The 23829-nt window shown below is 51.3% G+C and overlaps 10 protein-coding genes across 10 annotated transcripts; 7 read left to right on the top strand and 3 right to left on the bottom strand.

Moving 5' to 3' along the window:
• Nucleotides 1-595: 595 nt before the first annotated feature.
• Nucleotides 596-1740, bottom strand: N7477_003899 (uncharacterized protein; the record flags this gene model as incomplete). The annotated part of the gene is given in 4 exon segments (XM_056965562.1): nt 596-952; nt 970-1375; nt 1435-1608; nt 1649-1740. 4 exon segments carry the CDS (start codon nt 1738-1740, stop codon nt 596-598), a joined length of 1029 nt encoding a protein of 342 aa, XP_056825515.1.
• Nucleotides 1741-3081: 1341 nt separating this feature from the next.
• N7477_003898 (uncharacterized protein) lies at nt 3082-5444 on the top strand (the record flags this gene model as incomplete). Its single annotated transcript, XM_056965561.1, has 3 exons — nt 3082-4121; nt 4179-4456; nt 4513-5444. 3 exons carry the CDS (start codon nt 3082-3084, stop codon nt 5442-5444), a joined length of 2250 nt encoding a protein of 749 aa, XP_056825514.1.
• Nucleotides 5445-6510: 1066 nt separating this feature from the next.
• Nucleotides 6511-8263, bottom strand: N7477_003897 (uncharacterized protein; the record flags this gene model as incomplete). The annotated part of the gene is given in 3 exon segments (XM_056965560.1): nt 6511-7572; nt 7590-8017; nt 8248-8263. 3 exon segments carry the CDS (start codon nt 8261-8263, stop codon nt 6511-6513), a joined length of 1506 nt encoding a protein of 501 aa, XP_056825513.1.
• Nucleotides 8264-9363: 1100 nt separating this feature from the next.
• Nucleotides 9364-12778, top strand: N7477_003896 (TMCO4 family protein; the record flags this gene model as incomplete). Its single annotated transcript, XM_056965559.1, has 2 exons — nt 9364-11442; nt 11495-12778. 2 exons carry the CDS (start codon nt 9364-9366, stop codon nt 12776-12778), a joined length of 3363 nt encoding a protein of 1120 aa, XP_056825512.1.
• Nucleotides 12779-13179: 401 nt separating this feature from the next.
• On the top strand, nt 13180-14831 carry N7477_003895 (RTC4 family protein; the record flags this gene model as incomplete). The annotated part of the gene is made up of 3 exons (XM_056965558.1): nt 13180-13222; nt 13314-14511; nt 14567-14831. 3 exons carry the CDS (start codon nt 13180-13182, stop codon nt 14829-14831), a joined length of 1506 nt encoding a protein of 501 aa, XP_056825511.1.
• Nucleotides 14832-15358: 527 nt separating this feature from the next.
• N7477_003894 (M28 family metallopeptidase) lies at nt 15359-17724 on the top strand (the record flags this gene model as incomplete). The annotated part of the gene is made up of 2 exons (XM_056965557.1): nt 15359-16235; nt 16292-17724. The coding sequence occupies 2 exons, from the start codon at nt 15359-15361 to the stop codon at nt 17722-17724; spliced, it is 2310 nt and encodes a 769-aa protein (XP_056825510.1).
• An 815-nt stretch (nt 17725-18539) lies between these two features.
• On the top strand, nt 18540-19367 carry N7477_003893 (glutamate carboxypeptidase; the record flags this gene model as incomplete). Its single annotated transcript, XM_056965556.1, has 1 exon — nt 18540-19367. One exon carries the CDS (start codon nt 18540-18542, stop codon nt 19365-19367), a length of 828 nt encoding a protein of 275 aa, XP_056825509.1.
• A 58-nt stretch (nt 19368-19425) lies between these two features.
• Nucleotides 19426-19974, top strand: N7477_003892 (glutamate carboxypeptidase; the record flags this gene model as incomplete). The annotated part of the gene is made up of 1 exon (XM_056965555.1): nt 19426-19974. The coding sequence occupies one exon, from the start codon at nt 19426-19428 to the stop codon at nt 19972-19974; it is 549 nt and encodes a 182-aa protein (XP_056825508.1).
• Nucleotides 19975-20753: 779 nt separating this feature from the next.
• Nucleotides 20754-21158, top strand: N7477_003891 (TMEM14 family protein; the record flags this gene model as incomplete). Its single annotated transcript, XM_056965554.1, has 3 exons — nt 20754-20756; nt 20827-20946; nt 21006-21158. 3 exons carry the CDS (start codon nt 20754-20756, stop codon nt 21156-21158), a joined length of 276 nt encoding a protein of 91 aa, XP_056825507.1.
• An 808-nt stretch (nt 21159-21966) lies between these two features.
• Nucleotides 21967-23363, bottom strand: N7477_003890 (putative C2H2 finger domain protein; the record flags this gene model as incomplete). The annotated part of the gene is made up of 4 exons (XM_056965553.1): nt 21967-22518; nt 22598-22672; nt 22739-23127; nt 23201-23363. The coding sequence occupies 4 exons, from the start codon at nt 23361-23363 to the stop codon at nt 21967-21969; spliced, it is 1179 nt and encodes a 392-aa protein (XP_056825506.1).
• Between the last annotated feature and the right edge of the window lie 466 nt (nt 23364-23829).

Genomic DNA, 23829 nt, shown 5'->3' with positions numbered 1-23829 from the left:
TGGAAACGCAATCAGCCACTGACCTCGTGTGGTCAGTTGCCCAATCTAGTAACCCCAGACTCTTCCGCGATCAACTCAAATAGAACTGTGGCGTACTCTGTGTGATAGGGCTGAGCTTAGCCTGGATGAATGTTCTATTCAAAACCCTTATGGTACATCTTGAATATGACTTGAATTCAATCTTAGAAATTCTAACAGGAGCGGAGAGCACGGCGGAATTTGGGGAGGGACTCGTATTCGCCAAGGCGTCGTCAGCGTGAAGGAAATCGGGATAAAAACTCGTTTCCCGCCACTTTGACCCACTATGAGGCTCGTCACTGATCGGGTTGCGTGTACGGGTTTCTTGGCATTCTTCGTAACTTCTATACTCGCATTCATTCTTCATTTTCTCACAATATAAAGTCAGGCAAAAGACAGAACAAAATGCGCCGGGAACCTGGTGTCTGATTGAACTCGTCATGTGCGCTGCAGCCAAAGATCACGGAAGACCTGATCCCGAATTACCCGGATTAAGCGAGCGTACGCGTCCTCCCATGTTGACATCTGAGCCCGTGTGCGCCATCGCCTAAGCTTCGACCCCACCCCTATTCAATTCTTAAATTGTGGATTCTAAGACCCGAGCTTCAAGTAAAGCGGGCTGTTCAGCTTGGGGTGTTGGACGCCCGTCGGGTAGCCAGACCTGGACGAGCTGGAACCCGGCTGCTTCCAGCAGTGCCTGCCATTGCTGTTGGGTCCGCTCTAACGAAGCGAACGAGCCCATCATCTGCATATCGGATACGACCGAGGGCAAAGGCACCCCACAGTCCGGTAGCATGGTCTCGCTGATTAGCAAAACAGATTCCCGACTCATTGCATCGCCGATGTTTCTCAGAATCTGGGTGGCCTGTTTGTTTGGCCAGTCATGCAAAACGGTCCGTAGGAAGTACACCTTCGCGTTCTGCACCGGTTGTTTCTGGAAAAAGTCATGACTTTGTACTTCGATGCCCGGTGATCAGTGACACCCTCGATCACACTAGGCAAATCTTGGAGAATGAGTTTCCCTGGCAAATCAGGAAAGTGTTCCTGGAATTTCTTGAGATCTTCGCCTTGGCCCCCGCCAACATCGACGATCAGTGTATCACTGCGCCTTGAAACTCGCAGCCGTTCTTCGACTGGGAAGAATTCGAACCAGTCCTTCCCACGTCGGCGAAATGACATGCTCATTACCGTGTTAAATGCCTGCCCGTAATAAGGGTGCGTACCCAAAATGTCAAAGTAGTGGGCATCAGTTCCTAGTGCAAATTGGAAAGGACCATCGAGACCGTCTCCGGGATTCTTCCATCCATTGACCTGAAAATACTCGGGCAATCTCGACAGGACGGTGAGGAAATGCGTGCTGGGTTCGATTAGCTGACAGTATACAGCCGAAGAGGGGCCGAGCCAGGGCCGAGTTACCTATGGATCACCGCCGCCGAAAGAAGAGAGTTTGACACATAGGCCGCGGCTAGTGGCGTCTGAATATAAGAATCGCGGTCTATCTCCTGGACTACTCCCATGGCGGCAAGGAATCGAGTTATGCGTTCTGTCACTTGTAAATACAAGCCCGGATGAAGGGTCACGGCCGCATCACTTACTCACTAGCAATGGGTCCGATCCAGTCTCTTCACACTAGTCCTGTACGTTGAAGGGTTCCTCGGCTGACTTGCTTGCTTTGGCCATGGCATCGAATAGCTTCATATCGATCCCAAGCCTCAGTGCCATGGCTTGGTGAGCCTATGTACTTTGTCAGCACTATCGCTGCTATTCTTTCTTCCCTTCTTGCATCTTTCTATGACCTACCGAAAAGACCAGACGAGCCATGGTATCCATGGGCGTCTCCAGCTTGGCTTTCAGTCGATCACATGCTTGCAGTACTTGGCGTCGCTCGGTTTCATCTCAGGGCCGAGACCAAGTCGATGTTCAATCGCTGGATCAGATCCGCTGCACTCATAGTTGCAGGTTATCACTCAATGGGAACGTTTGGACCAAAGTGGATTCTTCACGGGCTATTGAACTCTCTAACCTAGGCAAACTTTATATGAATGTGACACCGAAAAGAGCGAAATCTACGAATTCACCGCGTGAATATCCCGATCGTGTGAACACCTAGAGTGGGACTTTCTTTCCCACAATTCGCAGACATGACCTAGATAAAGATTAAAACAAGGAGAAAAAAAAAGCCAAATATGCACAATCAAAAGCGCGAGATTAAGAATATAATCAAGAATAGAGAAAGAACTTCCAAACCCTCAAAGACCGAACAACGCCGGGACACTCTGGGGGGGAAAAAACAGGCAGCCCACCGCGAGCCATGACTAACAACCAAATTGATTAAGACTGATTTGGGCAGTCGGTCGATTCCGTTCGGCTGCGATCCCCTCGCTCACATTGGTTCCAATTCACGAAATGGCCCCAGTCGGGTCGGTGGAGAACGCCGTGGATGATTCGCCATGTTTAAGTTTAGGGTTCATCGTCGCCGTAGCCATCTGTCGACGCTCGTTTCATTCGCGCCCGACTATCGACAATCACCGTTTCGTCGGTCGGTGCCTGTTCCTCCCTAATTCAGCCACCGGCCCGTTGGACCCTTTTTTCTTTCTTTTTCTTTTAATTTTTTTTTTTCAATATTATTATTGTTTCCTTGGGTCTCATGCGTTATTGTGAGGTGTTGTTCTTGGGCTATTGCTGGAACCACTGGGAAAAATCGAATCCACAAGGGACTGCCACCCGGTTGCTACCCCATGTTGAAACGATCCAACCGAGTGACAGCAGTGGAGAGGTGCCTCTCTATGCCCGACTTCATCCCACTTACCTAACTGCAAGGTTTCTGCTGAATTTCACGCATTAAGCTTCGACATCGTCGAAACACATGACTGCTGCCAAGTCTGACCTTTTTTTCGGACGAGGCCGTACTTTAATCTCCATTAACAGTACGATCTGGGCGTCGATCTTGGATCAGCGTAATCTCATGTCATATCGCATGTCCCCTCGATACGATGAGAGTCAATCCCCCCGGCTTAGCGACTTTTGCATATTTTTCGTTCCTGACGTCCCACCCCGGTGATCATGTCGGAGGTTTCCTCCACTTCTCTGGGTGATCTCAGCATAGGCCAGCCAACGCCCCAGCTGAACCGATCCTGCGAATCTTGCAGGAGTTTAAAAGTCCGCTGTCTGCCTAACCTTTCCACGCCAAACCAGTGTCAGCGATGTGCAAAGGGCCAAAAACCCTGTGTGTTCGTGGCGCCGCAACGACGGCGGCCTCGCAAGAGGACTGACTCGCGAGTGGCCCAGCTCGAGAAAGAGATGCGTATGATGCGCTCTCTTCTCAAAGATCGAATCCGGGAAGAGAGTGAGCCCGAGTCGCCTGAGGGTAGCGAGGGTTCACGGGAGGGTTCTGGTGAAATGGACTTTCAGGACCAACTCGGCACCATCTCAGAGGCGCCGGCCAGCACGGCCGACTCTGCTCGCTACATGGATTATTCTCCTGATTTTGTCAACTCGTCCCATCCAGGGATGCAGGGGACTAGGCCTCTTCCAGCTCCACCATCATTCTCCGGGCTGCATTTGAATTTCTCCCACGATCCGATCAGGCTTCCTGTGGAGGATGTTATTGATCGAGGCATCATCACGCTTGACGATGCAGAGCAGTTGGTGGCCTTTTTCATCCATGAGCTTGCCTCGTTCTTTCCTCTCGTGGTTCTGCCGACCAGTACCACGGCGGCACAGATGCGACAGTCGAAACCCGTTCTCTTTCTCTCTGTGCTTGCTGCAGCATCTTTATCCATCGATGCAGGACTGGCGGGTGTTTTGAATCGCGAAATAGTTCGTTTGTATGCCGATCAATTCTTTGTCGAGGGTGAGAAATCGTTGGAATTGGTGCAGGCACTGTTGCTCATGATCATCTTCTATTTCCCGCCGGGTTCGCCTCTGAAGTTGCAGTTTTATCAGTACACACACATCGCTTCGACGATGGCTTTGGAGATCGGATTGGCCACCAAACGACGGGTCTCGAAGAAGCCCGACCGGAAGAACAAGCACGAGCCGCATGATGAGCATTTGGCGGAGCAGGCGAGGGCCGTTCTGGGGTGCTACCATCTAGGATCAACGTAAGCAACTCTAGAACTTCCGGTGCGAGATTCCCCACGACTGATTGGTACCGATAGTGTAGCCATGAAAACACGCCGTCCAAATTTGCTGCAGTTCAACGACTGGATGATCGAGTGTGTAAGTCAATTGGAACGGTCGCCGCACCGAACAGATCAGCATTTGGCCGTTTGGTTTGAAATCCAGCGAATCACCGATGAAGCCATGTCTTCATTTGGTCTAGACGACACCAGTGCCTCATCTCCATTGACTGAATCTCGTGTTCAAGCCGTGCTGCGGTGGTTTGACAAGCGAATGGAGATGTGGAAGAAGAGCACCCCAACCGACATGCTCACAGGTAAGGATAGTTTCTTTCGAAACCGTCTCATAGTCTGCTCACATGTCCCGTTGCAGTGCCAATGATCCTCGAATACCGATCCGCCGTTCTCGCCATGTATGAGTTGGGCGTTGGAGAAGGGTATCGAGAACCCGATGCCATCAAGCGCCGCTATTTCACTCTCCCAACGTTAGACGAAGACGGCAACACAAAACTCGCAGAACCCCCTCTCAGCGCAATCCGTATCGACATCAATGTGAAATGGATGAGTGCAGCACAGGAGCTGTTGGACGCGGTATTTGCCTGCAGCACGGAGACAATGCGACGACTACCGAACCTCATGTATACAAGGTTCGGATCAGCAGTAACATCACTGCTGAAAATCCATTTCTCCGTACGCACCGGTGCCTTGGGCGAAGTAGTCACAGCCGAAACGGTAAATGTAGGCTACTACCTCGACATGATGGCCAACAAGCTGGGCGAGGCGAGCGGTGGGGGCCAATATAAGATTCCAAGCCGGTGGTATCAAGTGGTAGGCGTTCGCGGGCGTCACTGGCTCGACCGGTTAGAGAAACAGTATTCAGGATCCGGTGATGCCGGGTCTGCTATGATGTCCGAGACTCCGTCCACGGCCACAGATCCACTTTCGTCTTCCCAGCTCTCTCAGGAACGGCCTGTACCCTTGAACACAATGAATACGCCGGTCGAGTCATTCCATCCACCAGGCGTTCCACATATGCCTTCTGGCATGGATGGTATGCGAGATGGATACGTCGCTATGAGCGGCGCTGGGATGTGGTCCATGGATGGCCATGGTCAAAGCCAATTCTTCCAGTCCATACCTGGGGGCTATCAAGCTTCTCATCCACAGAATCCCCTTCCTCCTCAGTTTGCGTATGATCCGCAGAGAATGCCTCCTCAGGGACGACAGGTTGGAGCTGGAATGGAACTGGATGGGTGGCTTCCGGACGGGAGCATCTTCGGTATGCCTCCTTTGCCTGAATTTTAATCCTTGATTGGTAGTTGAGGAGAGCTTGCAAGTTTGACAACTCGCATCAAAGAGAGTCGAAAGGGCGAAAGTGGGAGAAGCTGTCTCATTCTGTTCGAGTATATAAGCATCTTTGCGCGTGTGTGCATTGGAAAGAGTACATCAAAAGTCAAAAGACAAACTTAAGAGAGAAAAATGAATGTCAGGAATACAATGCAGACTTACCTCCAGTAGAAATCCCCTCAAAGCGAATACACCGACGAAGCTCTGAATGCTTTCAAAGTATAAACATCGAGCCGTAGCTGAGCAAGTCCGAACAAGATCGAGGTCAAAAAGCGCAGAGCCAAAAAGCAAAGAAGAAGTGAAGAAGAGAAAAGTGAGACCCCACAGCACAAATCCGCGATGTTCAAATCACATTTGAGATAAAATCCCTCTACCCATCCATACAATTCCCCAACTACCCCATTCAGCCAAAGTGTATGTAATGGCGTGCTGGCGTTGAATCGGAGCGTCGGTAGAAACGGAACTTCCGCTCTCGCGACGTTTGATCGGGCTCATCATCCACCCCGACACCAAAAAACGGGAATCAGCCTAAAATCAACCGTCTATGACTGAACGGTGGGGACTTTAGGTTTTTGGCTATTAGGCCCGGATTTTACTTGCGGGCGTCATTTGCGGAGGATTCAATTCGAGTAATTGAGGGTTGTAAGTGTTCTCGGTTCGATTTCGAAGACAGGAACGCGGGGGTTGGGCAGAGTGTACAAAGTGTATCGGATTGATTACGCCAATTAGTTGTTCGAGATTCGAAAAGTTCAATTTGAAAAAAAGGTTGAATTGGATGGGACTGAGTCACGTAAGCATCAGTCATCAGGATACGACTATACGACGAAATAGGGTGGAGCCCGTTGTGGTTACAATTCATGCCATTCGTTAGTCTTCAGTCATAATGGGACGCCCGTTCCCGTCAATGAAATGTACAGGGCCTAGGAAATGAGGTCCGATGGGAATGTGATATCCAAGTCAAAATGAGAAAGGAGGAAACAGGGAACCCAAAAATGCTTTGTTTGGGGGAGATAAAAATCATAAATTAAAGGATTGAGAATGCCTCCAGCGCATCCATAAATCCAGCTATGGCTCCCAGTCCAACCAATCCTCGGGTTGCGTTGCGTTTGCGCCGTTCCCTGGTTTCTTGTCGGTTTTCCTCTTCCCGTGAGGATCGACTATGGCGGGATGGCGATCGCTGCGCCGAGCGTGGCGGTGATGGCCGGAGACTGGTCTCTGGGGAGGATGTTGACAGCTGGTACGCTGAGGCGCTGTGATGTGGTTGACGTGAGTTGTAGGCTTGAGGTCGGCCCCAGGGGTTGTCGAGTTGACCTGGTAGGGTGCATGTTATGTTCGGAATTGCGGTTGGGTTAGGTTTCTTCAGGATCGAGCGTGGAATTGTGTTCACGTAGCTTTCTGGTGGACTGCATTTGTACTGCGGAGGTCCCGGGATGGGAGACGGCGGCGTTTGTAATCGCGGCGGTGCTGGGGCACGAGGGACAGGCTGGTTGGCTGGATAGCTCGCAGCTGGTCTGCCGCTAGGGTTCGACGTCGGAGGGTATTGGGAGGGAACGCTATTAGAATGGGCGCGGTGGTGCATGGGAATGCTGATAGGTGGCTGGCGGTCATTGGACCTTTGCTCGACTTCATCATTTGAGACCGTTGATCGTGGCTTTTCTGGATACACTTCTTTACGACGAGGCACTTCGATTTCAGGGTCGCTTTCCACGTGCGCTTGATACTCAGAGTATTGTCGACGTCGCTGCGCTGCTTCTTGCCGAGCCTCTTGAGAATGGGGCTTGCGCCAGTCCATAGTAGTTCCCTCTAGATAGTGACCACCAGAGTGGAAGTTCTCAAAGTCCAGGCTCTCAGCGTCGTCTTCGGTGTCTGAAGATACAGACGGCTGGGGATGGACTCGCCTTCCAGCATTGTGGATCTTCGTAGGATCAAATGACGGAATCCACATCAGTAAGAGGCGGTTCAAGGCTTTCTCAGACAGTAGCACCATATCCTTTGGAGACCGTTCAATGTCCCCTAAATCGGAATCACTCTCTCCAAAAGTCACAGTGCGTAGTTTTGTAAGACTGGCAGCTTGGGTTGTGACCGCCTGGCTTGTTGATATACTATTGGCGTCCCGCGCCTCTTGCTCGCAGCATCCCACAAACGATTAAGACGCTTCACGGTCCAGTACCGCACAATAACCACGTTCTGAATCTCCGCTTTCCGTTCGGCAATTTCATCTCCTCCATTCATCGTGGTGGAGACTGGCGCAGTAGTCCCTGGTTTGGCCAAATTGCCCAGCTGTAGCACTTGAAGCATTACAATCAGGCTGAGCTTGAGGGATTCCAATTGTGCCAGTAAATACGTGACGTATTGTCTCCGAAAACACCACTTGAGCCGTTCTTGCATAGGTGTATGCTTGAAGTCATCATCTGAGTCGTTGTTCTGTAATTTGTCGAGCATTCGTTCAATCTCGACGAAGGCTACCTGCCCCTGACGAGCAATCTCCCGAGCCTTTTCTGTAGCCTCGGGGAGCACTCCAAGTCCATGCTCTGGAGGGCTCTACCTAAATTCTTGAGAGCCAATGCAAAGAGTGTAATCCCCCCTAGCGATGCTGTGAATTTCAATGCCGTACTGCGCGAGTTGACATGCCGCTGCGTTCAGCACCAGAGACAGGCGAGTTCCAGCGTCCCCGATTCCAACCAAGGAAGCATCGGAGCCTGTGCGGAGACTCTGCATCAAAGGGATATTCAAGTCTGCTGGTACGTGGAAGAAGCCTTACCTTGTGCTTTGAACATTGTGACCTGGTGCACCAGAAATGAAGTATAGGAGAGTAAGAGGTTGGGTGTCTTTAAGAACCAAAGAGATGACTGGGAAATAGTCCGGCATCCACTTGAACTTCGGATTCAGATGCGGGGATAGAGCCTCAAGCGAAGTCGCCTATCAAGTGACTCAAGCCCGTCAGCGCGCCCCGAGGCCCCCGTTCATGACGCCATGGTATGAGCCCCGGGCTCTCTCAGTGGCTTGAAACTGGTGAAAGAAGCCGATCAACAACTGATTTTGCGCTAGTGCGGACCATTTCATCAGGTTCCCCGTCGATGAGAAAACCCGGGCACACTTTAGTGCCGGGGTGCACAGCCTCAAACAGGGAACTATGATCTGCATGACGCCCCGTCCTTCACTCCTCGTATCCGTCTGCACCTTTATCATGACTGCCTTATCCTGTGTGCTCTGTTCACTGCATCAGATTGGAGGTGAGATGGTGAGATCCTGCGACTCGGCTCGTGTGCGTTGCAGCCCTATCACCCGTGAAGCTCTTGCACTGCCCTTCGGCGTGTGTTGGCCGAAGGTCTTCTGGTGCGGCAGGTGAAAGCCGAAGACTCGAGACTTGAGACTTGAGAATTTTCATGATAACGAGTTATGAACACTATTCGTAGTGCGCTGGCTGTTTTCATACTTGTCATTCGGAGGGAACAACGGATGTTTGTAGAAACATACCTGGCCCCGACACACCTTCCGCTTCCGGCATTTCCGTAAAACTTTCTTAATCTCTCTCTTTTGAGAGCTCAGGAGCTCCCAATTCGTATCAATCTGTGTCAAATTACATCGATTGTGCTTGAAAACTATCCAGATTACATTTTGGAAGTGGTATTGCAGTTGTGTACTCCCCGCCGCATTGTCCGCCCCGCGCGACCTCCTTTTCGAGGATCGTCAACTGCGGAGACTCCCCCCCCCAAGTCCAATGACAACAACTGGTTCCACCAGGCAACAGACGATCGAGGGTCTCTCTTTGGGTATCTCTGGTCCGAATGGGTGAGCGGTCGAGACTATCGAATTGTGCCGATTCTCCAAACTCTGCAACCACCAGCTCGCAAGGGCCTCCTGTCCATGTGAAATAATGCCCGCCGCAGGTGTCACCGTCGGCGGCACCTCCGGTCAGCCCACAGATTCTCCTTCCAATACGCCACAGCCGTCGAATACGTGTACCCCTGACGACAGCAGCGAGAATGATGAGGGGAGCTTGAAGCAGGGTACGGCGACCACGTTGCAACAAGATACAAGTGTGCGGCAACCCAAGGAAGCACCCCCGGAGCTCGATGATTTTGGCCTACCTATTCGACCACGCCTGACGCCCGAACGACTCGCTAGCGATTTGCTGGCACAAAAAACCCGTGCCGAACCTGAAGATACAGCTACCAGCCCCGAAGCCGAGCAGCAACCCAAGAAAGATGTGGTGATAACCAGAGAACCACTCCAGGATTCGGAAAAGCCAGAGAGGAAGGAAACTGGGAATATAGACAAGGCGCCAGAACAAATACCGCAGCCGGTTATGAAGCTGCAATTGCAAGATTCTCAACCCGAGCCTGCGTCCACTGACCCCTCTGAGCCCACCGATCCTCCGCCTCCTTATAAAAAATCCACCACAAGATCGCAAAATGCCGAAATCTCGGAATGGTCACACATGCGATTGGCTCAAGCTCATGACACACACAACGAGAGTGAAGAGGAGGAAGATCATGGAGATTGGAAGGCAATGCCTGCTCTCGGGGAATTCGACTATTACGACGACTATGGACGGCTGATTGCCAAAGGCGGCCAGGCAGAAGACAATGAGGCCGTATACCAGGGACTAGGCGGCGCAGGGCGAGGCTATACCCGAGTTCAGCTTGACGAAGATGCTCAATCTGCCACCAGTATGGATGAAGACACGAGCTATCTTTTTCGAGAGACGGGCGATAACCAGGCTGGCCTAGAAGGCGAGGAACTTCGTGATTCCGTTAGCCAGCTCCAAGCCACAAAGGACTTTCTCAACGAGACGCAAAAGATTGCCTACGTGGGCGTGGTCCGCCTTGCGATCCACGAGATGAACCAAGAGGTGGTTAAAATTCCTATGACCAAGTCCAAGTCCACGAAGAAAACTGTCCATAAAGCTGTGGACGGCATGCGAAAATGGGGTCAGGCCATGATGGGCCGCTTATATATGCATATGGATATCAGTACCGCTGAGCAAATCATGATCGAACAACTTGCCGAACATGGCGTGCAGCCTGGTGATCTCATCCGTCCTTTGATGCAAAACGCTCGCGTCAAGAATCCGATGGCGGAGGAGGAATCGAAGGCATCCACGTCTGCTGTCTCGTCCCCGACACCAAAAAATGAAGCTCGGTCGAGGTTTTCTACCGAGACAAATGTATCTGAACCCGGATCGCCTCCTCCATACGAGGTCCACAAAGGCGAAGAACTCCCAGAGGTCCGAACGCCGTCTCAAATGCCTACTTCTGACCGAATCGATATTGATCTTCGATGGACCGTTCTGTGTGATTTGTTTCTTGTGCTTATTGCCGACTCGGCTTACGATGCTCGGTCAAGAGTACTTCTGGAACGGGTCGGAGCAGCCATGGATGTAACTTGGCTTCAGATCTCCCGATTTGAGAAGCGCGTTACCGATGCCCTTGAAATGCAAGAGCAGACGGAGAAGGAGACCTGGGATGAGTCCGATCACATGGAGAAGCGCCGGAAGATGGCCCTCAAACGCAGATATATGGTTATGGGGCTGGCAACTGTCGGTGGTGGACTTGTCATCGGTCTATCTGCGGGTCTCTTAGCCCCTGTCATTGGCGCTGGTCTCGCAGCCGGATTGACGACCGTGGGAATATCTGGAACGAGCGCGTTCCTGGGAGGTGCTGGTGGCACGGCCATGATCGCCTCCACTGCTTCATTGAGCGGAAGTGTCATTGGTATGAGGGCCTCGAAGCGACGAACAGGCGCAATTCAAACATTCGAGTACCGTCCTTTACACAATAATAAGAAGCTGAACCTTATCGTCACGGTATCCGGCTGGATGACTGGTAAGGTTGACGATGTTCGACTTCCGTACAGTACGGTGGATCCAATCATGGGTGATATCTACTCTGTTCTGTGGGAGCCTGAAATGCTTCGCAGCATGGGTGACACGATTAACATTCTTGCAACAGAAGTGAGTCTGCCATAATTTGAATAAGTAACCGAAGATTGACTATTTTCTTCAGGCATTAACTCAGGGTCTGCAACAAGTGCTTGGCAGTACCATTTTGATGGCTTTAATGGCCTCTCTCCAGCTACCTTTGGTCCTTACTAAACTCGCCTATTTGATTGACAACCCGTGGAACGTATCTCTCGCCCGCGCCCATGCTGCGGGTCTAATTTTGGCCGATTCTTTGATCGATCGAAATCTCGGGCACCGCCCTGTAACATTGCTTGGCTTCTCTCTCGGTGCACGGGTCATTTTCTCCTGCTTGAAGGAACTGGCTGAAAGGGGTGCCCATGGCCTGGTTCAGAATGTGTATCTGTTTGGATCACCTGTCGTGGCAAATAAGGATGACTACCTGAAGCTTCGCAGCGTGGTAGCTGGGCGATTCGTGAATGGGTACTCCAAGAACGATTGGATTCTTGGATATCTCTTTCGAGCAACCGGTGGTGGTATCATGCGGGTGTCTGGGTTGGCGCCAATTGAGGGCATTCCTGGCCTCGAGAATTACGACCTGACAAATTTGGTGAATGGCCACATGGACTACCGTGCTGCCATGCCTCGTATCCTGAAAGCGGTGGGCTGGGAAGTCCTTGAGGATGAGTTTGCTGAAATCGAAGATCCAGACCCAGATAACCATGCCGAGCGTCAGCGCGAGCTGATTCGTGAAATCGACGAAGCTCGCCGGGAGGCGGAGTTGAAGCCGGAGAAGAAGCGATTCGGTCTCTTCAAACGTGGCAGGATGGCCGAGAAGAAGTCGTGGGAGACGTACGACGTTGACAGAAGCAGCGCGTCGCGTGACTCTAATGACCCAGCAAGTGCTCCGGGCTCTGTACTGTTCGATATTGAAGCCATTCGAGCTGAGTTGGCATCGGAGGCGATCGAAGTGAAGCAGCTTGAATCAACTCTTCCTCCGATGAAGCTCGATTTGAATCCTCCAGCCAAGTCGACGCCTGCAACTCCAACCGAGAGGGATCCAATGGATTCGAAAGACCCGAAGGACTCAAAAGCTACCGAGTCCTCCTCTGTGGCTCGAACTGCATCGGAGCCTCGGCTCAAAACGGGCCAGATGTCCCCTTTTGAAACCAAGGAATCGAACGCTTCACCGAAAGAGGATCCGGTTGAAATGACTTTCGATACCTCCTTCCATGAACCAGAACCTCGGTCTCACCAACCTGTCCGACCAGAATTGCGGTCTTCTTCTACGATGCCTCCGAACATTGGCTCTACTGTTGGAGCCATGGCTCTGGAGCCTAATGCCTGGGCCGATGATGAGCACGGAGAGATTTCCATGACGTTTGAATAATGACCGGATTTGCTCTGGTGCCTCTTACCGTTCTTTGCTTAACGTTAGAAAGCACTGCTGTGGACAGGTTGAAAGTCACATAGTATATAATTGTCGAATGTATAGAAAGACATCAAATAAAAATATCAAATATGAAATACGGCATCAAATAATTCAAGTGAAGTCAAGTGTGGGGCCCTCAACAGCCTCGCGTCACGCGTTTCCCCTCACGCCTTGTCTCTGTCCGTCCATTTGGCAATCCCACGCAATCGCGATCGCTTCGGGGTTGTTTCGTTCTCGGCGATCTCACTCTCGACTGTACCACATTGCGGCATTGTTCTTTTCCCGGCGCGACGTGGATTTCGCGTTGGCCACGACTCTCACCTTCGTGAACATCCCGAACCTCTCGACACCACATTATAATGAGAGCTCAGCCGAAGCGCGATTCGAGCTTTGCGTCGAACCGTATAACCCGAGAAGATCTGCCGAACGGGAAGCACCTGCTCTCTACGTTCAATAAGTCGCGGACCGCGAAGCGCTGCTCAACCTGCGACAGGATTCAAGTCCAGGCCTGAGCAGCCTGATGCAGATGATGAGCTCCAGAGCGATTCCGATGATGTTCTCAGCACAATGAGCTCCAACGCAATTGATGAACTTGACGTGACATCGGAAACTGCGTCGAAGGGACAGTCAAGTGCGCATGAGACGGATGTCGAGATCCCTTCCATCGAGAATGACTTTAATTTCGACGATGACGACTTCATGGACGTTCAACCGAGGTCCCATTCGAAGGGCATATTAGATGAGCCTGGGACGGATGATGAACCGGTGAGCTCTAGCGAGTCCGAGTCAGATGACGATGCGGCAACCAAAACAAAGAAGACATTGCAGGAAAAGCTCGACGCGGAGAAGCTCAAGGACAGCGTCAATAAAGCTCCTAGAAGGACATATAGCGAAAGGAAGAGTGAAGATGAGTCTGAGAATGGGATATTCTCTTCTTGGAGGGAAAATTCGAAGCGTACGAAGAGGACCCATGGCTATTCAAGAACGAAATCGGGCTCATCGTTTCCCGGTTCCAGCGCACGCTCTGCCGCTGCTACGCCGGACAAACGCTCACAGCAAGTCAAAAAGAAAAAGGGCGATAGCCCAGAGAAGCCAACATTTCCAGCATTCAGAATGCCCACGCAAATCGACATTACTAGGCCTTCAAATACCCCCAGTGGAGAAACCAAGGATTCAGGCGATGTCGCTATCCCACATGCCTCTAATTCGGTTTCCTCGCTGGGTACAGTATGCGCAATTGAAACTCAGCCCATGTTATTAGATGATACGTCCGATTCGCCCCTCAGCTCCGCGCCTAGCTCTCTAGACTCTCCAGGGCCTCGTCCGTCACTTTGCCCGATGTGCAAGAAAGCAGTCGATCGAGAGCTGCTCATGCGATTTGAGACACAGCCAAAGCAGCGCATTCGCGAACAACAGCAATTCTGTGCCTCGCATCAGCAAAACAGCGCCGAGAAAGAATGGGAGGCTTCGGGTTACCCAGAAATTGACTGGGATACATTCGACGAGCGCGTGCAGAATAAATTCACGGATCTGGAGAAGCTCTTGGTTCCAGACTGCACGTCTTATTACCGCAACATTTTAGACACAACGTTGAAATCCGGACAAGCCAAGAATTTCCGCCTCACACTCACTGGCGAGGGAATTGAGACGATCTCTTGTGGGTACTATGGGACCAAAGGAGCTGCAAGGATGTAGGCATCTCTCGATCTTGATTCATTGCTATACCAAAACTAAGTTGATTCACAGGTTACAAGCGATTGTGGATCGCTTCTCTTTGAAACTGCGTCGACTAGCTGTATCTGACCACATTGTCAAGGCAGCTGGCGTAGCAGGCTACGCGCAATCGGTCCTTGTACCCGAGCTCGCGGTCCGTCTGGTGATGGAAGATATGGCTGTGGGTGATGAGGATGCGCGTGAAATCCTGCGGGAGAGCATTCAAATTGGTCAGAAGCTTAATCCTGCTGCAGATGATGTTGTGCCGGTTCCTGTTGATTCCGAGAACGAACCTTAGGCCGACTGACTCCATCTTTCCGATAAATGTTCACTGCCTCGGCCCGTTCTTCGAAAGGCTGGTCTTTTGTGTTTTTTCCATCGGTCTTAGCCATTGTATATGATACCATGATACCTTTTGTTTTATAGTAACCTATCTATGATCTGACATGTTCTGGTCCCATGAAGCAGTGTGCAATCAAATGTTACTTCACTCATCAAAATGTTCTTTGACGGCTAGCTGTAAGTCAGGTACCTTTGGACGCCATCACGACTAATAAAGTGGCACCTAGATTCGACACCACAACACCCACTAACGCAGCAAGGTAGTTGACGAGTTTGGTTTTATGATACGGCTAGTTCTATCAGTGATAAAGCGATAAAGCAATAAAGCGGATCTGTCCCGGTGTCTAGATACTCGAAAGGGAAGGTGACGTTGGACCCCACCGCTAATCGGTTAGTCATCTGATAACGCGATAAAGTGCGGAGACATTGGAAAAACAACACTTCTCGTCCCTCTTTCATTCAGCAAAGATGAGGGAAAAGAACATGCCATTCTCAGAGACCACCCCTTTGCTGGAGGTCCATGTCGCACCCCCACGGCATCGGTACCCTCACCATAACATCCGTCGAGCTTGTACATTCATCCTCAGCACCCTACTTGTAATTGTCGTCATACTTTTCCTGATCCCAACAGCCATCCTCCCCCGTGAACACGGCTCGATCTGGTCTTACCTACCATGGGCCAATCCATTCCCCCACAGTGCCTGGCCCCAGGCCTATGGCCTTCCATACGACCAGCTTCAGCAGGTCCTCCTTGAAACTCCGTCGGCTGCCAAGGCTCGTGAGTGGAGTGAGTACTATACCGCTGGTCCCCACCTGGCTGGCAAGAACTTGAGCCAGGCCCTGTGGACGATGGAGAAATGGAAGGAGTTTGGTGTCGAGGATACTACCATTGCTACGTATGATATCTATCTCAATTACCCCCTAGAGCACCGCCTGGCTCTCCTCAAGAAGTCTGGCGATAAGACCGAGGTTACCTTCGAGGCGACCCTGGAGGAAGATATTCTGGAAGAGGATCCTACTTCCGGTCTGTCGGACCGAATTCCTGTTTTCCACGGCTATTCAGCTACCGGTAATGTCACCGCTCAATACGTGTATGCCAACTTTGGCACCTTCAAGGATTATGAGGACCTGGTGAAGGCCGGCATCGATCTTGAGGGAAAGATTGCTATTGTCAAGTATGGCGGAATATTCCGTGGCTTGAAGGTTAAGCGCGCACAGGAGCTTGGTATGGTCGGTGTTCTCATCTACAGCGATCCCCAGGAGGACGGTGAGATCACCGAGGAGAACGGTTACAAGGCCTACCCTGATGGACCGGCCCGTAACCCCAGTGCCATCCAAAGAGGTAGCACGCAATTCTTGAGTATGCAGTTTCCTTTTCCAAGGCTACATCGCAGCCCAATCTAACCATGTAATCAGGTTTCCTCCCCGGCGACCCCACGACACCTGGATATCCATCCAAGCCTGGCTGCGAGCGGCAAGAACCAAACTCAATCCCGTCTATCCCTTCTCTGCCCATCTCTTATAAAGAAGTTCTGCCGTTCCTCAAGGCCCTCAATGGTCATGGGCCCAAAGCCTCGGATTTCAACAAATACTGGCAGGGTGGTCGTCTTGGCCACAAGGGCGTTGAGTACAACATCGGACCTTCACCGGAGGACGTAGTCATCAACCTTAACAACCAGCAAGAGTATGTGACCACCCCGCTGTGGAATGTCATCGGTATCGTCAAGGGACATATCCCCGACGAGGTTATTATTCTGGGCAATCACCGAGACGCCTGGATTGCCGGTGGTGCCGTTGATCCAAACAGTGGTTCTGCCGCCCTGAATGAAGTCATTCGTAGCTTCGGTGAAGCTATGAAGGCCGGGTGGAAGCCGCTGCGTACCATTGTGTTTGCCAGCTGGGATGGCGAAGAGTACGGTTTGCTCGGTTCGACTGAATGGGTAGAGGAGTACCTGCCTTGGCTCTCCAAGGCCAACGTTGCCTATCTCAACGTTGATGTCGCTGCTGCTGGCACCGAGTTCGGTCCTCGGGCTGCTCCTCTGCTCAACAAGGTCATCAGGGATGTGGCTGGCCTGGTGCAGTCTCCTAATCAGACTGTCCCTGGACAGACAGTCGGAGATGTTTGGGATGGTAAAATTGCTACCATGGGAAGTGGCAGTGATTTCACTGCTTTCCAGGACTTTGCCGGTGTTGCCAGTCTGGACTTCGGATTTGGTCGTGGAGAGAACGACCCAGTATACCACTATCACTCCAATTATGACAGCTTCGCCTGGATGGAGAAATACGGCGACCCAACCTGGTCTTATCACACTGCATGCACCAAGCTCTGGGCGCTTGCCGCCGCGCAACTCATTGAGACACCCGTGATCGCTTTCAGCGCTGCGGATTATGCTCGGGGTCTCGCAGATTACCTTGCGCGAGCGAAACCCGCCGCAGAGAACGTGCCCGGGGCACACTTCGACTTCCACGGTCTGGATCTTGCGATTGATAGATTTGGCGCAGCCGCGATCTTGTTCGACAAATACGCCGAAGACCTTGCGGCACAGCTAGGCGAGCACATCCCTTGGTATCTCTGGTGGAAGAAGGTCCGGCTTCTTTTCCAAATTCGTGTCGCGAACGATAAGTACAAGGGTATCGAACGAGCCTTCCTCTATGAGCCCGGCCTGGACGGACGGAACTGGTTCAAACACGTTGTGTTTGCACCGGGGATCTGGACAGGATACTCGGGTGCAACATACCCCGGACTGGTAGAGAGTCTTGAGGCTGAGGATGTGGAGAATGCCAAGGTATGTCCATCGAGTATGGTTCTGAGTTCGCACTTACTGATACCGCCCTTAGAAATGGGGTAAGATTATCGAAGAGCGGATTGATGCGGCCACCAAGTTACTGCAGTAGAGCTGGATCCTTGTCCCAGGGAGTTGCAGGAATATTAGTGGACGTTCAGATTGAAAAAAGGCGCGTGATGAGAATTGGATTGACCCAATCTGACTGCATTCGGCAAAGGCGGCAGTAAAAGGCGTATCATAGTACCCAGAGTACCCTAGTACTAGCTCGGACGTAGCAGCGCAACAGCTCGGGCCCATAAAAGAGTGGAGTCGCCTCCACCGCAACACTCGGCTGTTTATTTTATCTTCATCTATTTTTCTTCTTTCTTTCGTTGTCGAGTATAGACGGTTCTCACGCCGAAATGATGCAGAAACCCAAGCTGCCTGTGAGGCAACTTTTAATATTGTGTACGTTGCGATGTCTCCCTCTCCGGACTTTTATACAGCCCGCGAACCTATGAAAATACTAATCGGATTACGCAGCGATATGCCGATTCGCAGAACCCCGTAGGTTGCCGCCTTATCCCTGTTAATCAGTATAGAGCTGGAGCCTCAGCTAAATTGTTAATCCGCCTAGTTGTGTTTACATCCATTTTGCCCTATCTTGTGAGTTCAAGTCTACGTTTTAGTTTAAGCTGGTCGCCCCCCAAAACCCACCCGATCTCGGCCATCACGCCGATCTCAACCCCCCCCCCCCCCCTTCACAGCTTGCATATCGAAAAAGCCAAAAACCTAACACTTTCCAGCCCGAGCTTATTGAACATGTGGGCGTCCCCAAGCCCGAAGTCGCCAAATGGGCTGGTATTGCCTCCGCGGTCGCATCCGTGAGTCAAGCCATCATGGCCGTGCCCTGGGGTACATTATCCGACCATATCGGGCGCAAGCCGATTATCATCTCCGGCCTGACTTGTACCATGCTCTTGTCGATAATGCTAGGCATGTCTCAGACGCTCGGCATGGTGCTTGCATCGCGGGCCTTGATCGGTCTAATGAACGGGAATGTCGGTATTATCCGAACCATGGTCGCAGAGATCGTCCCTGAGCGGGAACTGCAGCCTCGTGCGTTTAGTATCATGCCTATGGTCTGGACGATTGGGAGTATCTTTGGCCCCGCGTTTGGAGGTGCATTGGCACGACCAGCGGAAAAATATCCTGGGCTTTTCGGGGATTCGGTCTTTTTGAGACGGTTTCCTTTTGCGTTACCGAATTTATTGTCCGCGGTGTTCTTTATTGTTGGTATTACGACGGGCATTTTGTTCTTGCAGGAGACCTTGGAAACGAAAAAGGATCGATATGATCCCGGTCTTGCGCTGGGTCAGGCACTTACTAGCTCGTGCGTTTCGAGGAAGCGTCAGGTTGGATCTAAAGATCTGGATGAAGAACGGACGGTTTTACTTCCTCGCAAGCACCCGAGGACGAAAGCTGTTGAGAAGCCGGTTAGCTGGTCCCAGGTCTTTACTCCACAGTCAAATATTGTGCTGGTGTCTTACACTTTGATGTCGGGCCTCGGCATGGCGTTCGATTCGGTGTTTCCAGTCTTTTTGCATTATCCTGTGCAAGATATTCACAATAATCCTGATGTGAAGCTGCCCTTCAAGTTTGCAAGTGGATTCGGAATTGGTGAGTCCTCCTCTTTAGTCAACATTCAACACCAAACACTGTACTAATGCCCAATCAGATGCACAAACCATCGGCCTGTACTATACTGTGATCGGAATCGCAGGAATGCTAATTCAATTCCTCTGTTTTCCTCCATTGGCTCAGCGCTACGGTGTGCTGAACTGCTACAAGGCCGCAACGATCTCCTTGCCAATAATCTTCTTCCTGACTCCCTTCACAGCTCTTGTGCCCGAAGCATTTCGTCTTGCAGCCGTCCTACTGATCATGCTAGCCAAATTGGGAGCCGTTGTATTTGGGATTCCCAGCTGCACTATCCTCCTCACTAATTCTGCGGCGAGTATGACTGTGCTTGGGACGCTGAACGGCGTAGGAACCAGTGTAAGTGCTCTAGGCCGTGCCGCCGGACCAGCTCTGATTGGGGCTGCCTTTTCGTGGGGGGTCAAAAGAGGCTCCGTGGTGGTGCCGTGGTGGCTCTTGGGCACTTTGAGTCTCTTTGCTATTATCCCGTCATTTTGGATTGTGGAGCAAGACGGCCCCAATCGAGGGAAAACTGTCGAAGAAGAGGATACCGAGCAAGATCAGGATGGAAGCAGTCAGGGCTCAGGATATGGCGGTGTAGACATCTCTACGGGCGCCGGAAATATTGCAAAGTAATTGAGACCCGGGCATTGCAGGAGGTTGATGACGGCTGGGTCGATATGGGGTTGAGTTAGTCGATGACTGATTAAAATTGCATCAAGTACGAGTGACACGACAGCATTTGAGTTATATTAGAATTTAGCATCTTATAGCATATTTACTAGAATGATGAATGACATTGATCTGCGATTGCTGGTCAAAGACCGCCTTGGAAAACAAAGACTCTAGATCACCTCGATCAGGGCACACAACCATAAATCAGTGAAGGTTTAACCGTTGGTATCCCAGATATAAGGAATTGACGGCATGCGAGAGCACGAATAGTGTTATTTAGGTATTTTGTATAACAATCACATATAGCTTTAGTAAGGCTATCTCCAGGAAAAAAAAAACATGCTTCCTCGCTAATTCAGTTATCTTCCTGTAGCCATATTCTCGTGTGATCTCAGTAGCTTTATTATCAAGTTGTGTGTTGCGGATAGTGACTTAAAATCATAGATCTCTATACTTCAGGTCCGCTCTCAGATCTCCGCCGTAGCTCAAGGCAAAGCTTCACATCATATACCTCAATTCTGAACATCCCAGTGTCCATCTGCCTTCAACTCGATCCAGTTCAGTGTATCATTTATACCTCTCAATTCAGGAAAGTGAAAACAAGCTTCATCATACCAGACACCCCGACCTCCGGACTGTAGAACCCAAGGTCCACCCACCTCTTAGTAATCCCCGCCTTGACAGCTCTCAGCTTCATCATCACTTCACTTCAACCTCCAAGCATTCAACAAGCCATCAAAATGGTAAGCACGCCCTTAATTCCCCTTGACTCTCTCATTGATTTTACAGAAGAAATACTAACAACATATCAAGTCTAACCAAAACCCCCTCCCCACCAACTCCGCCCTCGCCCTCTCCATCCTTACCTCCCTCGGCGGTGCAATCGGCTACGCACGCACTGGCTCAATCCCCTCAATCGCCGCCGGTCTCTCTGTCGGTGCCTGTACCTTCTGTCCTTCTCGCGCCTGCGCTCCGGTGAGACATATGGCGAGGAAATCGGTCTTCTAGCCTCGGCTGTTCTTGGCGGAAGCTCCATTCCCCGTGTTATCAAGACTGGAGGAAAGCCTGTGCCGCTGGGACTTTCGGTCCTTGCGACTTATGGAATTGTCGTTTTTGGGCTTGCTTTCAAGGAGAAGAGGGCTTAAATGGAGGTGTTGAACACCAGGCTTGGCGGTCCCGGGTATACTAGATGCTTTATGGCATGATGTTTGGGTAGGGGAATCTAGGAGACGGGACTGGGCCTGGGCAGCTATGTCCTCTTTGCTGTGTTTCTAGCGAGGATATTTCGGTTGAATTGAGTCTCCGTCCTTGGAATTTTGCTTTATCATCTGTTGTCCGTAGTCCGGGGTTTCAAATCGTGCGATATGGTGTAACTTGCAGTTGACTACTGTTGTATCCGAGAAATTAGGGTATAGCACGAAAAATGCAAACTACAATTAACTTTACAACCAAGTTGCGATCAAATTGCGACCAAAATTGGGCATCATGATATATTCCCTACCTCGAAAACGCTCATGATAAACTTACATTGGAGTTGATGGTGTCGTCAAATCTGAACCAAGGAATTCCCTCACATCCAGACCGTAAAACGTGGAAAAACAACAAAAATCAAAAAAAGGGCAGAAAGAGAGTGACACGTACGGTGCTATCCTTCAGCGCCACCCGCGAATCCCGATTAGTGAAAGGGAGAAAACTATCGACCCAGACTCACCGAGACTCGTCGAAATCCATTTCTCTGTTCAAGATCATTCGGAGGGCTTGTCTTTCGCCGGAACTACTGATTGATATCAGGGCAGGTACAAAGCCAGCCAGCCAGCCAGATAGAATGCTCAAATGTTGCCAGAGTATGTGTCGAACTTAGCTGAGGTCTGTGGTCCGTCACTTAGACACCCATTGAGTCTGTTTCATGATCGCGGAGAAGGGAAGACCGGGCGTAGTGTCGTTTGTCTTCTGCTAGTGCGCCGGATCGAGCACCGTATCCGAATCGCGGACCCTTCCCGCTACCGTGGCGTCAGGGCCGTTGTCGAGCACTGTTTCCTGTGGGAATTTTTGGCGGTCGAAGGCGTACCGTGGGAGTTGAGACATTTTCTCTTCGGGACTGATTGTGTCGTGGAGGTATACCATTCTCGTGGCCTTGGATTTATCCTTCTTGGTCGGCTTCTCTGTCGCATCCTTCGCCGCGTTCGCCGCATCCGAGATTAGATCATTGACCAACGAGGAGACCTCTCCAGCAGTGTCTCCATTTGCGTGGCCAGTTGCCGGTGGCACAGTGTGGCCCATGTGCATCTGCTGCATCTGTTGCGCATTGACTGCAGGTGCACCAAAGGCTGGGCGTTGTGGGAGGCCAGAGGGAGTAGGGATACTACCGGGTCGTGAGGGTGGGGTTGAATCAGCGGATATAGGGTGCTGGGGGAAAGGAGGAGCTCCATAGACGGGAGCAGGAGGGTATGCAGGCATCTGAGGAGGGTATCCGGCGGGAGGATAAGGCGCAGCAATACCGGGAACCTGCCCGCTAGCGGGCGAGAACGTCGGGTAAACCGGGCTAGCAATACTTTGGTATGAAGTGGCGGGTGCGCCTCCATACGGTGGGGGGGTAAGAATATGGTTGCGCAGCCACAGAAGGTGCAGGAACAGCCGCAGGTGCAACGGGAGATTGTCCCTAGTCCAGACACGTCAGTTCTAGGGTTCAGACCTGCACAAGACATGAAAGATGGCGACAACTTACATATGCATCCTCGGTCTTAGTGGCCTGTGGAGCAGGCGGTCCAGAGCTTGCAGGGGTCGCTGATCCGCTACTGCCACCAGCAGCGCCCTCTGCCTTCTTTGCTCGATGTTCCGCCAATCGCCTCTTCATTTCCGACATGTCCTCCAGCTTTGGCTTTTTCGCCGGTTGTCCACCTCCGCTGCCTGAAGGTGGGTTACCGGTAGCTGCCTGGCGCTCGGCCTCAGCCTGGGCAAATTGCGCGGCAACGCGCTGCTGATGAGCGTGCAGCACATCGTCAGGAACTCCCTCCATACCGAAGATCTCCACATCAAGACCTGCCCGATTCGGCAGTGCATTCTCAATCTCAATGAGCTGCTCCTTGTGGACTTGGCTCATGTGAACTGACAATCCTAAGAGGCGCGCAATCGATTAGGTTCTGCTTTCCCGAAACAGTTGTCATCAGCATGCGCAGGATATGCTTACCTCCAGCGGTATTAAGTCGGCGACCACACTTGTCGCATTTAAAATGCTTCGCTTTTTGATGCAGTGTGAGAATCTTCAAGTCATCGAAATCGCGCTCGCAGTAATAGCACCATGGACGAGCCAGGAGCTCGTCCAGGGAAGGGCCACGTCTCTTTTTACCCATTGTGAATTTGTATAAAATCTGAAAGACAGCTGAGTAGAAAGGTCTGAAGACAAATTGGAGGAATGGCGAATGCAGAGACGTAGGAAAGATAGGTGAAAGCTACGATGTGACGCAGATTACCTCAAGACGAGAGCGGTGACGGACAAGGCTAAGCACGTGACTCATGATTCACGTGACCTCGTGGTTAGCGCCTCATGCACCGCCTATGTTTGTCCTCAAAGTAAACTAAAGTCAATTTCAATTGCGCTGGTTTTTCAGTAGGCAAGGAGGACAAACTTAGTAGATTATCGCTTTGCAACTCAGTCGGGCTGCTAAGCATGCGTCATGTAATCCTCCGATGAATGGCAAGTCATGAGTTCGACGGCTATACTTCTCCTTGCGAGCCGTGCTATCAAGGACAGATAAATCGACTCGGACTCTGAGATAGAGCCGTTTCGAAGGTACAGAGGAAACAGAACCAGAACAT

Source organism: Penicillium maclennaniae (assembly GCF_028827695.1).
Source record: "Penicillium maclennaniae strain IBT 15551 chromosome Unknown utg000003l:1.0-5670915.0:1.0-5674809.0, whole genome shotgun sequence".
NCBI classification, from domain to species: Eukaryota; Fungi; Ascomycota; class Eurotiomycetes; order Eurotiales; family Aspergillaceae; genus Penicillium; species Penicillium maclennaniae.
Note: the sequence above shows the minus strand (reverse complement) of the source record. Positions and strands in the feature narration are given on the sequence as shown.